At 41.5% G+C, this 14318-nt stretch overlaps 1 protein-coding gene and 1 long non-coding RNA gene across 7 annotated transcripts in view; one reads left to right on the forward strand and one right to left on the reverse strand.

The window, feature by feature from the left end:
* Window positions 1-1369: 1369 nt before the first annotated feature.
* Window positions 1370-5376, forward strand: LOC116581282. 2 transcript variants are annotated; one of them, XR_004281984.1, is made up of 2 exons: window positions 1370-3772; window positions 4034-5376. It is a non-coding gene; the product is annotated as an uncharacterized LOC116581282 (long non-coding RNA). The 2 variants fall into 2 exon arrangements; XR_004281985.1 differs by having other exon boundaries at window positions 4996-5376.
* A 4105-nt stretch (window positions 5377-9481) lies between these two features.
* TPST1 (tyrosylprotein sulfotransferase 1) overlaps window positions 9482-14318 on the reverse strand; it is a 115357-nt gene continuing 110520 nt past the window's right edge. For 2 of the 5 annotated variants that reach the window (XM_032327354.1, XM_032327355.1), the window contains exons 5-6: window positions 11876-11922; window positions 9482-10025 (exon numbers count right to left, since the gene is read on the reverse strand). In XM_032327354.1, coding sequence (XP_032183245.1) covers window positions 11905-11922 — 18 coding nt within the window. In that variant the 3' untranslated portion in view covers window positions 9482-10025; window positions 11876-11904. Of the gene's footprint in view, window positions 10386-11169; window positions 11315-11875; window positions 11923-14318 lie in introns of those variants that run through there. The other 3 variants (XM_032327358.1, XM_032327356.1, XM_032327359.1) reach the window with 3 other exon arrangements.

Consider the following 14318-nt stretch of genomic DNA (forward strand, 5'->3'; position numbering starts at 1 on the left):
TTCTCCGTCTCTTCGTAGCCAGTATCCTGACAAGAGTCCTCGCTGCTTCCTCCACTTCCTTATTCCCATCACGAGGTAGACTTCTCACCCTCACTGAAACTGCTGTCCCCAAGATCAGAGTGGCCTAATCGCCAAGCCCAACGATCTGTCCTTCTTGAACTCTCTGACGCATGCCCCTGTTGGCCAGTTTCTCTCTTAAAACTCCTTCTTCCTCCTTTGAATTTCATGAGCCTCTTCCGTCTCTCCTCTCTCTTTCCCATCTCCTTTGTATGGTTCATTCACCCTTCACCTCTTCAGAGCTGTTGCATCCTGGAATTAGCACTTGGCTTTCTTCTTTCTTGTTTTACATACACTCTCAAGGTGATTCTCTCCACTCCCATGGTTTCAACCACCATCTATATGTTAAAGTTCCTCAAATTTAAATTTCCAACCCAGTTGTTTCTCCTGAACTTCATATCCTTATCTTACATAAAACTGCTTCACATCTCTAACTGGATGTCCCTAAGGGCAATTCAGACTGAATCTGTTCAAAACCTGACTCAGCATCTTCCCACCAAATGTTTCCATCCTCTTATTTCCCCCAATTCTCGCTCAACTCCTTGTTTCTTATCCATTGTACACGAAGGGAGAAATACCATGACTGAGAGGAGGGAGTTAGAAGGTTGACTTTCCCTTGCTCTCCCAGCCTTGAGAAACAAGGCCAATAGTCTTGTTTGCCAACAGCTTCCCAAGGCACAAAACCTTGGCTAATGGCCCACTTGCTCTCAATCCAGCTCAGCGCTCCCCCATCCTCTGGTGTACCCCATTCATTACCCACCTCTATTCCTTCGCCTGGACTTCTCTTCCTATCATCTGCTTGGAAGATGTGACCAATGTTCACTCTGGCTCTCTTACTGCTTTTCTGGTCCCTCTCAAGTGTGCCTCACTAAATGGTAGAAGCTTGAAATCTAAAAGCTACTTTTCCCAGAGTACCTTGTATCCTGGATTCCACACATGACCTAATTTTCACCAAGAAGATCAGTGCAGTTGACATGTGGAGAGGGAAAGTGAACACTGATTTGGAGGCCATGATTCTTTCCCTTTTGGGAGGCAAGCTCAAATGTGGAGGAGTTGAAACTTTTCCTTTTTGCTGTGGCTGTCGCAGACTTCCTGGTTTATACCTTCCTGGATGTCAAAAAGCAGAGTGGAGGCATCTGTTTTATTGTCTTACTATATCTCTCAAGGTCCGGTACAATGCACATCACACAGGAACTCAATAGATGAATGCCAAAAGAAATATGTGCGGTGATCACATTCAAATTATTATCGCCATATAATTTTTCCTCTTGTATTTTATTGGTATTATTAGTACATAGGGTTTATATTATATTATATATATTATATTAGTATTAGTATTGCTGTTATTAATATCAAAGAGGTAGGGAATTCCAGAATGCCATCACTCTGGGCTGGTGGGAAGGAGCTCCCGTCAAGCTGTAAGAAGTCCTAGGAGTGAACACTAAGGGAATGCTCTTTGGTTTTGGGTTCACACTGGTGACCGTGGACATCTTCACCGTGCAAGATGACATGGGCCCTGAAGGACTCTCATCCCAAGCTCTTTACGTATAGGCTTTTGATGAATGTTGTTTATATTTTCACTTATTAGTTATAATTAAAACAAAAATAACATGCAACAAATGTAAAAATAACATCTAGAATTCCATGAAAATGGTGTTTCATGAATGTGGTTTGAGGGTCCGTCATTGTCCTACCTACTACTGCATGTTACTTTCTTGTATCTTATGTCTCTAAGTGAGGCTGGTTCCAGTCACCTCTGGAAGCGTTTTGGTTAAATCCAGTGGGTGAACGTAATGGAGCCACGTCCCCAGTTCTCCCACCTCATGCCCACTTCGTGTGGCATTTTCTCTGGTCTATCATTTCAGGGTTAAGCACTTCCCAGCTTAAATATCTATGACCTCCATATGATTCTAGCAAGTAGAAGAAGAATTTAGGGGAAACACAACCCTGCACCTGAGAAAACGCACCCTGTCTCCTGCTGTTGCCTTTTTTGGGGGCCTCTCCTCCATTCTACATTCTTTGTCTTCCTAGGCATCCCAACCCGCTCAGAGACTTTGTTGGGTTTGGCTCTGATGTTTGTTCTGACATTTCTTGGAATTGCTGGCCGAGAGCCCCTTTGGTTGGCTAGAGACATTAAGGTGTAATGAAATATTTAAATATCCTGAGGCAGGATAGGATTAAAATAATCTCTAAGAGCAGGGGTTTGTGTATTTTTTCTATTAAGGGACACAGAGGAATATTTTCATCTTGGCAGACCGTATAGTTTGTCTCTACTCAGCCTGCAGCTGTAGGGAGAAAGCAGCCACAGACAAGACATACACAGCACATGTGGCCAGTCTTGCCTCACTGGCTCTAACTTGCCAGCCCCATGTAAGTTAAATAAATGCATCCAAATGCATTGTGATCTTTTCAAATGTGCTCCGTCCAAACATCCAAATGGCTGATAGCCTGCTTCATTTCTGATTCAAGTCTCAGTTATTTATTTGCAAAGAACAACAAATAGCCATGTCTTCAGTTTATTAATATTCCTAACTAATCATCTGAAGGCTGGATAAATGAGACTTACTAGAAAACGAATGAAATGAAAGTCACTGTTAAGCCTAACTAGATGTGTAGTTTGGGCTAAGTTGCAATACTACTCAAGACCCCAATTTTCTGTTTCTTTTTTACCTGTAGGATTAGGCGGTTTGGTCTCTTATTTCTTTAAAAAAAGTATTGTTTGGGCGTTTCTCCTTGTTTGGGGGTTTCTTGGCAGCATGAGAGCAGAGTAGGCACTGTGGCAGCCAGTCACTGCAGGACAGCCATTGAGAAAGTTTTCTTACCCTCTTTAAGTTTAGTTGCAAGGAGTGCAGCCAGAACTGTAACCAAAAAAAAGCATTTGCTTCCAGAAAAATCTCAAAGAAAGTATTGTAGGCAACAGTAGTAGCTGTTGATCGGGCTCTAAAGGAAAATGTGGAGAGATTCAACCAATTAGCCTGAAAGTTGGGAGATAAAGTTCTTCTCCCAGGATATGGAGGCCTCAAAATAGTATTTAGAGATGGTGACATTCTCGGAAAATATGTAGACTGAAATAAATCACTATTGAAATGGCATCACATGAAGCTATCCATTCCACTGATGTTCTGAAACCTTTCCTGTAAATAATTTCCATGTCTCTTTTTCATAAACTAATGATATCTAAGAATGTAATAATAATTCATTGTTTACTTTTTTTACAAAAATAATTCATGTTGATCATAGCATGTTTGGAAAACTGAGTTAAGCAGAAAGACAAAAACAAGCATCTCCACAATTCCACCACAAGACATAACACTTAATATTTTGGAACACATCCTTTGAGTTTACCAATTTAGCTATTCTATTTAGTTTCCTACCTATCCTTTAAGTAATAAAAATGGGATTATAATAAAGAGCTTTGTGATCTCAAGTTTTCACTTAATGTAACATGAGCGTTTTTCCATGTTATTAAATCTTTTTCTATATTTATTAGCTCAGTTCTATTATGTGGATATACCACGATTCATTTAACCAGCACGCCCTTTTGCTAGATTTCTTAAGCTTTTTTATTTCCATAAACTACTGTAATGAAAGTTTCTTACAGAAAGCTTTGCGCACATGCGAGAAGTATTTCCTTTTTTTTCAGCTCGAAAACTTTTTCCTACGTTCAGCAGTCATTCCATGTTCGACCAGTAGGGGGCATTTTAGGCTTTCTCAGGTAAGGCCTTAAAGCCATTTTTATAACACATAAGAACAAAAATAGTGGTTTTATTGTGAAAATGATTCAATTTTGGATCTTCAGTAATAATTAGCTCCAAAGGAAGAATCAAAGTCATTTATTTTTATCTGTAACAAAACTACTCTCACTCTCTCACACACACACACACACACACACACAGAGCCCAATACTCAAATATGAACAGCTTTGTTAGGATTTCAACACAAAATGAATAAAACTTACCTCTTTTGCCCAATTCAGAATAACTAAGAAGGGAGCGCTTTGCTTCACACAAAGACCTAGAGTCTCTGCGGAAGATGGCAGTGGGTAGTGACGAGCAGGAAAGGGAACTCAATGCTGAAAATACGGACCTCTGGAGGAAAGACCAGACAGCTCCATGATCTACAGTTCCTCTAGAAATACAGATTTGGCTGTAACACTAAATGGAATCTTGCCTAGACCATTACTTATATATCACCGACTAGCCAGGTTTTGGTAGATGATACTACATAAATTTTGTTAGAAGCTGAAATAATTGTTTTATGGGCATTTTCCTTGATTTTTACCAAGACCATAAATTCCTAAAGGCAGTCCTCTGCCTGTACTTTCTGGCACACCACCCAACTATACCCAGCAAATTACTAAGTAAGTACAAGGGAGGTACTTAAACAGTTGCAATCAATGCTAATGGTAAGCTTCTATTCTAGTATAAAGATTATCGAGATGCAGGGTAGTGGTTAAGGTGTTGGCTCCGCAGCCAGGGTGCCTATGTTTGAATCCTGACTGTCACTAGCTGTACTCCTTGCTTTACCCCCAAGCCAATGTTTGTAAAATGGAGGTCATCATAGTACATACTTCAGATGGTAATTGTGAGAATTAAATTATTTTAAACATATAAAATGGTTAGCGCAGGGCCTGGACCATAGCAAGTTCTTGATTAAATATTACTAGATGGATTACTTGATTAAGGGATTACTGAGGGTTCTTTTTTTTTCCTCTCATTTTTAAATTCAATGATTTTCATGGCTGATGCTCTCTCCAAGCTCTTCCTGTGGCCTCCAAGGACACCAGCCTCTCTCTGGCCTTGTGGGTTCACTTGCTGTGGCCAATGGCTAGGCTGGCTCCGGGAAGTTCTCGGATAGTCAGAGGGCATATGTCTACCTGGTCCCTTCTTGTTACCTCCTTTTAAATTTTACTCCAACCATCTTTCATCTGGTTAACAGGAGCGCCATTTGATTTCACCAAATCACAACATCTCATAGACGATCATCTTCATACATGTGATTGAGGAGGTCAACAGGAAACAAACACTTTTCTTCATAGGGTGTAAAAGAAATGTGCTTGGGCCAGAAAGAAAGCAAGCTTTGTGAAAGAAGGAATGTCAGCACGGATGGAAATAGCAAAGCATCTGTTTCTTCAGGCCAGTTACGCTGTAGTTTCCTTTTTCCCCCCAGTCAGCCATTTTGTGCCGTGGTTCTCTGCCCTTTTCCCATGCATGCCCACCGGTAACACCAGAATCTCTAGGGTGGGCAGGTGTAGGGAATACAAATCCAGTCTCCTTTGGGGCCAGTCCTGGAGACAGGCTACGTTATGGTTTAAAAAAACAAAACCATTTTGGGGCGCCTAAGTGGCTCAATGGGTTAAGCCTCTGCCTTTGGCTTGGGTCTCAGGGTTCTGGGATCGAGCCCTTCAAGCCCTTCAGCGCAGAGCTCTCTGCTCAGCAGGGAGCCTGCTTTCCCCACCCCTCCTCTCTGCCTGCCTCTCTGCCTACTTGTGATCTCTGTCTGTCAAATAAACAAATAAAATCTGAAAAAAAAAAAAAAGTCCTCCTCTCCCAGATAGGCTCTAGAGGAGTGTGTGACCTCCTCCCTACAAAGTTAATGATGTAAGAATAACACAGGTAGTAAACAAATCATGATTACATTGAGCTGAAGCGGACTTTGTTACTATTGGGAGGCTGCAGCAGTTGTATAGGAGAAAACGGCACTGAATACAGCGGAGAACTTCACGAGGCTGGGATTTCCCAGGTGGAGGGGAGCGGGTTTCTGGGCATCTGGAAGAAGCAAGGAGTGAAGGCAGGAGGCGTACCGTACACGAGGAAGTGGTGAGGTCACATTGTGGAGGCAGGATGGTTTAGTGGCAATGTGTTAGGCGGCAGAGAATCAAAGAAGGCTTTGAACAAAGGATTGATACGGCAGCAGTATTCATTTCCAACTGAAGGGGAGAGGCCTGGGCAAGTGGACTGGAAAGAGGGATGTTGAAGTCAGGCTTGGACTGAAGTGCTGCTCACCATGATGGCACTGCCTGAGGGGCCTTGTCTAAGGGATTGATCCAGCTGAGCCTGTTTTCTCATCTGTAAAATGACATGCCAGAGGTTTCTGGGAGAATTGATAATTTACCAAGTATTTTCCTGGGTTCCTGGAATGTGCCAGGCACTTTGCTAGGTGTCAGAGATACACAAAGGGACAAGAAAAGATACAGTCTCTATCTTCTCAGTACAGGAGACTGATAAATTAAAAAAAAAAAAAAAAAAAGTCAACAGATTAAAAACTGCAAAGTCTGATAAGGTGATACCGTGAAGAAGAGAGGCAGGAAGGGCATCTACTTTTTAGTTCAAGGGGCCAGGAAAAGTCTCTCTGAGGAAATGGAATTTATGGAGACCAGACCTGCGAAGGAGGCCTGAGGCAAAGAGCAAAGGGAAGAACATTCCAGAGAGAGGAATAGTATGTGCAAAGGCAGGAAAAGTTTGGTGTGTTTCCAGGAGATGCAAAGAACCCTAGAACATAAGGGGTGAGGTGGGGGAGGCAGAGAGAAGGGTGGTCTCTGGGTCATGGCAGTTAACATGGATTCTATTCTGAGAGAGAGGGTAAGGGGGAAGGTAACTATATGCGCATTGTAAAACTATTACTCTGCTGCGTGCTAAACAATTGGGGGGGAGAGTAGGGAGGGGATATTATCTAGGAGGCTCTCTACAGCAACAGTCTGGTAACAGATGGTACTGTCTTACGTTACAGTGGGGGCAGTGGAGCTGAAGTGAAATAGATGGCTTCAAGAAATATATATATATATATATATATATATATATATATATATATACACACACACACACACACACAGATATTTTTAAGATTTTATTCATTTTATTTTTATTTATTATTATTATTTATTTTATTCATTTATTCGACAGAGATCACAAATAGGCAGAGAGACGGGGGGGGCAGGGAGTAGGCTCCCCACTGAGCAGAGAGCCTGATGCAGGGCTCAATCCCAGGACAGCTAAGATCACGACCCAAGCCAAACACAGAGGCTCAACCCACTGAGCCACCCAGGTGCCCCTCAAGAAATATTTTAAAGGTAGAATCAAAGATCTTGTACATGGGGAAAAAAGGGGAAGAAAAGACTCTTGGGTTTCTGGCTTGAGTGACTAGGTAGAAAATATTATTTGCTGAAGGGTAAGACCAGAGGATGCAGAATTCTAAGGCCAGGTATAAGAAAACACATAAAACATCTTGTTTGGTGCCTCACACACATAAGAAGACACTCAATAAATAGAAATTACTATTATTATCTGGTCATTCTGTATTGTAGAACAATGACTTCCAGGAAACAGCTGGGAACAGAAACTTGTCCTTAAATGTAATATGTAGGCATGAAACAGAACAAGATTTGAGACAAATGGATGATAGCAAGTCTTTATGAAATAAATTACAGCCAAATCTTAAGATGTTAAGATGCATGTCAATCTTCAACAAAGGAGGAAAGAATTGCATCAATGGGAAAAAGTCTCTTCAATAAGTGGTGCTGGGAAAACGTGCCACGTGCAAAAGAATGAAACTGAGTCACTTTCTTACACAATACACAAAAATAAACTCAAAATGCATTAAAGACCTAAATGTGGAAAAAAAAAAAAAGACCTAAATGTGAGACCCGAAACCATAAAAACCCTAGAAGAGAACACAGGCAGGAATTTCTCTGACATTAGTTGTAACATTTTTCAAGATATGTCTCATGAAGCAAGGGAAATAAAAGCAAAAATAAACTATTGGGACTTCATCAAAATAAAAAACTTCTGCACAGCAAAGAAAACAATGAATCTAAAAGGCAACCTCAGAATGGGAACAGGTATTTGCAAATGACATATCTGACAAAGGGTTAGTATCCAAAATATATAAAGAACTGATACAACTCAACACCCAAAAAACAAATAATTCAATTAAAATGGGCAGGAGGAAAAAAAATGGGCAGGAGACACGAACAGACATTTCTCCAAAGACATACAGATAGTGAACTGGTAAGTGAAAAGATGCTTAACACCACACATCATCAGGGGAATGCAAAATAAAACCACAATGAGATCTCACCTCACACCTGTCAGAACAGCTAAAATAAAAAACACAAGAAATGACAAGTGTTGGGGAGGATGTGGAGGAAAAGGAAAAGGAACCCTTGTACACTGTTGGTCGGAACGCAAACTGGTGCAGCTACTGCGGGAAACAGTATGGAGGTTCCTCAAAAAGTTAAAAATAGTATGAGCCCAATAAAGAAGATCTGATACACACACACACACACACACACACACACACACACACAGGAATACTATGCAGCCATCAAAAGAAATGAAATCTTGCCATTTGCAACAGCATCGCTGGAACTGGAGGGTATTATGCTGAGTGAAATAAGTCAATCAGAGAAAGACAACTATCATATTATTTCTCTGATATGAGGAATTTGAGAGGCAGGGAGAGGGGTTGTGGGGGTAGGGAAAGGAAAAAAATGAAACAAGATGGGATCCGGAGGGAGACAAATCATAAGACTCTTAATCTCACAAAACAAACTGAGGGTTGCCGGTGGGTGGGGGGTTATGGAGAGGGTGGCTGGGTTATGGCATTGGGGAGGGTATGTGCTATGATGAGTGCTGTAGAATGTGTAAGCCCGGTGATTCAAAGACCTGTACCCCTGGGGCAAATAATACATTAAAAGTTAATAAAAATAGTTAAAAAAAATAGTATGAACCCAATAATTACACTACTGGGTATGTACCCAAAGAATACAAAAACACGAATTCAAAAGGATACATGCACCCAAATGTTTACAGCAGCATTCTTTACAATAGCCAAATTATGGAAATAGTCCAAGTATCCATTAACTGATGAATGGATAAGGAAGATGTGGCACACACACACTAACAATGGAATATTACTTGGCTATAAAAAATGATCTCCTGCCATTTGCAACAACATGGATGGAGCTAGAGAGCAGAATGCTAAGCAAAGTCAGAGAAAGACAAATACCACGTAATTCCACTCCTGTGTGGAATTTAAGAAACAAACGAATGAATGAAGAAAAAAAAGAGCAACAAACCAAAAAACAGACTCTTAACTCTAGAGAACAAACTGATGGTTACCGGAGGGGAGAGAGGCGGAGGTGGGGGATGGGTGAACTGTGACAGAGATCAAGGAGAGCCCTTGCGATGAGCACTGGGCATCGTAGGAAGTACCGAATCGCCATACTGTACACCTGAAGCTAATATAACACTGTGTGTTAACTACATCGGGATTAAAATAAAAAAACTTAATTGAAGCTATGATGCAGAGAAGGAATTATCTACAATAGAGCCAACTGAAGAAACTCCGGTTTATCAGTCACCATCTGATAAGGTCTTACTGCTTCTCTGAAGTCACAGTAATGAAAACATGTAAACCACCAGAATGCTTTGCACATTTAAAGCTTTTATTTTGAAAAATAAAATACAAAAGTCATTAAGTTGTAAATGTATACGGTAATTCCTCAACTTCTCAAAAACAATACAATGAATTATTTAAATAATTAAGATATTTAATATTATCCACATCAATACATTTAAACAGGAAGTGTTCTACAAAACATTAGAACATGTACAGATAACCTATCCCAAGATGAAACTGCCCAGTTTTGCTTAGAGAATTCCATTTAAAACCCTCCCCTTAAAACAAGTTTGGAATCTGGTCAGAAAAGAGGAGGACCAGAGCAGTTTCAGCAGAAAGCACATGCTCCCTCTGGGCTTCCTATGCAGCAGCCGTGCGCGCCATGGGGATCAGGAGCGCCGCACCGGGAAGCAGATCACTCGGGAAGGCCCAGATGAGCACGGGCAGCGCACGCTCTCAGTAGAAGGAGGCTGGCAAGTGAGCGGGAGATGCGGGCCGCGCTCTGCTCATCTCAACGGGGGACAGCCAGTCCTAGAAATCTCCCTCCTGTTGAAAGGCGGCAGTCTTCCCTGGGGCAGACAAACAGAGCTCGGTTACAAGCGCGGAGTCACACTTTGTTCTCCCCGCACCACGCTGCCTCCTTCCCAGCTGGGGTCCCGGCATCTGCCAGGCAGACAGGGAGGAGGGCAGCCGGTTCCGAGAGCAGCTGCCTCAGAGGCACTGTCCTCCCGGAGATGCTCTGTCGCCTTCCTTGCTTCTTCCCAGTCCTTCTCTCGCCGCAGGTGGCCCCTACAGGCTGCAACAAGCATATGGAGGTGCAGTGATGCTGTCGAGGCAACTCAAAGGCCGAGTGCATGGACACTATATTCCATCTTGTAAAGTATTTGATACGCGGGTCCCTGTGTGTGCATTTCATGGACGGAAGTTATCTATAAGAGGTGTGATTACTGCTGCTGCATACGTCTACAGAGTGTGTGTCTAGCACCTAGCATTTCCTCCTTAGCAAAAAGGTAGTCATAAATCCTGAAACCTATTATTATTAGTTCAGAGTCTTCCATGATCTTGACATGGCATAGCCGTGTTCATGTGCTTTTTCATTCTATTATCCACTAACCCAGCAAGTCATAAAAATCTTACTCAAATCATTCAGTCTTCATTTTCTCATCAGTACAACAGGGATAATACCACCTACTTGCCAGAGTGGTTTGAACCTTGAAAGAATTCACTCATATATGTACATATATGAATATAATATTATATATTACATAGTGTGTCATATAATATGTCATTCAAAAAAAAGATTTTATTTCTTTATTTGACCTAGAGACACAGCAAGAGAGGGAACATAAGCAGGGGGAGCAGGAGAGGGAGATGCAGACCTCCCACAGAGCAGGGAGCCCGATGTGGGGTTCAATCCCGGGACCCCGAAATTATGACCTGAGCCAAAGGCAGACACTTAATGACTGAGCCACCCAGGCACCCATGTATATGGCATTTATATATTACATATATAAAATGCTTGATATTCTATGCCTTGAACAGAGTATGCAGTCAATACATTGTTATTATATAAAATAAAATAAAACAGCAAGCAAAACTATAAGAAAAAAAACAGTTTTTAAAAAAATTTTTTCAAGTTCCAAATGATCTAAGACATTACCACATCATTCAGAACAAAACAGAATCTTAAGGACGTGTGGGAAAGGGGCATGAGCTCTGAGAAGCAATGTTAGGAGGTCTGGGTTCAGAAACCAGCTTTTCCACTAATTGGCTGGTGTCCCTGGACATGTACCTGATGATACTCAGATATAAAGGGGACTGATAGGTATGGCTGGCCTAGCCCAACTGTAGCCCCCACCTACAAGAGACAATATAGGTTACCAACATAAGATCTCATTGTACATTAAAACCAGCAAGCACAGACTTGACCAATTTCCAAAAATACTACTGCAAAAACATTTGCACATCCAGCATGCGCAGAAGCAGCACAGGGTGGTGGAAGAAGCTTTCACCTTCCCGTGATGTCACTTTGACAAATAACCCGCTCAGTTTCCTTATCTGCAAACAGGTTATTGGGATTAATGGTCTCCAGATTTCTTTCAGCTAAAATATCTTAGTATCTTATACTCCTCCTCATATTAAAAATAAAAACTAACACTGTTTGAGTGCTTACTAGGTGCCAAGTTTTTTGTAGACATTATTATGCTCAATTCTTACTACTACTCTCTTACTAATATTGTCCTCGTTTTGCAGATGAGGAAGCTAAGACACAGAGAAGCCATTTGTTCAATGCCACAGAGCCCAGATTCCAACTCGGCCAACGGACTCCAGAGCTGTGTTCTCCACTCCAGCCATACTGCCTCCTAAGAGAGCTTAAGCAGGGAAACCCAAAGACCAAAGAATGTCCCCCAACTCTCACCTCATGTATGGAAGAGGTTCCTGGCTCTGCTACTCCACTTCCTCAGTCTGTCAAAGGAAGCAAACGATATTTTAAAAGACCTTGGAAATATCAGGGATAGCCTGTCACCTCTGATCACAGATTTTCCAATGAACTCAGTCTGCTACAACTATATAATAAAGAACCTGACTGGCCTGTCTCTAGTTCCTGGTAGGGAGACTCTAAATTCTTGGATTTTCCCGGGTAAAGGGAATATCTTCATTATTCAGGAGCTGCTTGGATCATACTTGAGTTTAAGCTACAAAATGAGATAACTCAGGATGGAGGCTGGTCACACAAAGATCACACCTGTGGTTAGAGACTTGGGACTGAGTCAGCCCAGCCTTGGGGTAGCGGATGACCGGGAATGACTTCAACTACATGGTCAATGATTCAATCAATCATGTCTATGTGATTAGATCCCAATAAAAAACTACGGATGCTGCAGTTCAGTGAAGGCACAGATGTGCTGCTGAGGGGGAGAAGTACCCTGATTCGTTGGGAATGGGCACAGCTTTGTGTCTGAGAACCTCATAGCCCTGTCTCTTCATTTGGCTGATCTTGATTTGTGTCCTTTATAATAAAACTGTAAATACGGCACTTCGGGGTGCCTGGGTGGCTCAGTGGGTTAAGCCGCTGCCTTCGGCTCAGGTCATGATCCCAGGGTCCTGGGATCGAGTCCCACATCGGGCTCTCTGCTCAGCGGGGAGCCTGCTTCCCTCCCTCTCTCTGCCTGCTTCTCTGTCTACTTGTGATCTCTCTCTGTAAAATAAATAAATAAAATCTTTAAAAAAAAAAAAAATACGGCACTTCGCTGAGTTCTGTGAGCCACTTTAGCTATACCAAACCTGAGGGTTCTTTGAGTTTCAATTTTCTAATTTATTATAAGTTAAATAAAAGTCTGTTACAGCCTTTTTCTAAGTATTTGCGTGTGGGATGCATTAAACTAACCATAGTAAGGGGCTTAAAGTCCTAGTAAGGCTTTTGTGCAATTTTTTTTCTGATAGATTTGTAGAAATCCTCTATAGTCTACAAATGAATCCTTTGTTTCAAATTATTTTATCCCACTTTAGGTATACTTTTATACTCTTTATGATGCTTTCTAATAAGTAAATATTATCAATTTTAGTGGCGCCAAATTATCCATTTTAAAATTAACAATTAGTGTTTTCTATGATCTAAGAAATCCTTCCCTTTTAAGGTCATGAAGATATTCTCCTTTGTGGTCTCCTAAAAACTTTATTATTTTGCCTTTAACTTTTAGGTTTATAATTGGCCTGGTTATGATTTTTGTGTATGCTGTGAAGCAGAGGTATCCCTTTAATTTTAGACTCAAATTTCCTTTCTTGATTCCTTCAAAACTTATTATGCAAAACAGTCTTTGGATCTGACATTCCTTCAAGACTTGCCTCTTGGATTATTCTCTGGCTCAAATTGCCACACCCTACAAGTGACTGATGGCTTATTCATGACTCCATCCAGGTTTTGGGGGCATCACGCCTAGCCCAGGCTCCGGGCCCAGGGCCCCCTTGTCTGTAAAAATTGATCAGTCTTCAAGGGAGATCGGAAGTTCCTTAAAAAGACCTTTTTTCTCTCTGACTCTTGAGGACTCATTCCAACTTCTCACCCATGACCAAAATTGAGTAAACATTTGTTGAATAAATGAATGAATGGGAGGATTAAAATTGAACATACGCTAATAAGAATATGCCTTGGAAGTAGTATGAAATTCTCAAGTAATACTAATATCAACTACTAATGGCTGACTGTTATTGGACAAGGATCTGAGAAGACAGAGCCTTCAACCCCGGTGTGAGATGCAGCTTTTCCTACAGGGCCCAGCCCACTCAGTTCAGGCTCGCTTCAGGCAACACGACCTCACAGAGTCTGTGAGGAGGTATGACTCCCTCACCAATCCTTATCTGGAATGATTTTAGAAACCAAGTTCAGTGCTGAGTCTTCATTTCCTATTTACAAGCCAATTACTGATAGCAAATTCCCAGTAGTATGATTGCTGGGTCGTAGGGTTGCTCTATTTTCAACATTTTGAGGAACCTCCATACTATTTTCCATAGTGGCTACACAAGCTTGCATTCTCACCAACAGTGTAGGTGGGTTCCCCTTTCTCCGCATCTTCGCCAAGATCTGTAATTTTCTGACTTGTTAATTTTAGCCATTCTGACTGGTGTGAGGTGATATCTCACTGAGGTTTTGATTTGTATCTCCCTGATGCCAAGTGATGTGGAGCACTTTTCCATGCGTCTGTTGGCCATCTGGATGTCTTCTTTGCAGAAATGTCTGTTAGTATCTTCTGCCCATTTCTTAGATTATTTGATTATTTGAATTTGATAAGCTCTTTATAGATTTTGGATACTAGCCCTTTATCTGATATGTCATTTGCAAATATCTCCTCCCATTCTGTTGG

The sequence above is a fragment of the Mustela erminea genome, chromosome 20 (assembly GCF_009829155.1).
Source record: "Mustela erminea isolate mMusErm1 chromosome 20, mMusErm1.Pri, whole genome shotgun sequence".
In the NCBI taxonomy this organism is placed as follows: Eukaryota; Metazoa; Chordata; class Mammalia; order Carnivora; family Mustelidae; genus Mustela; species Mustela erminea.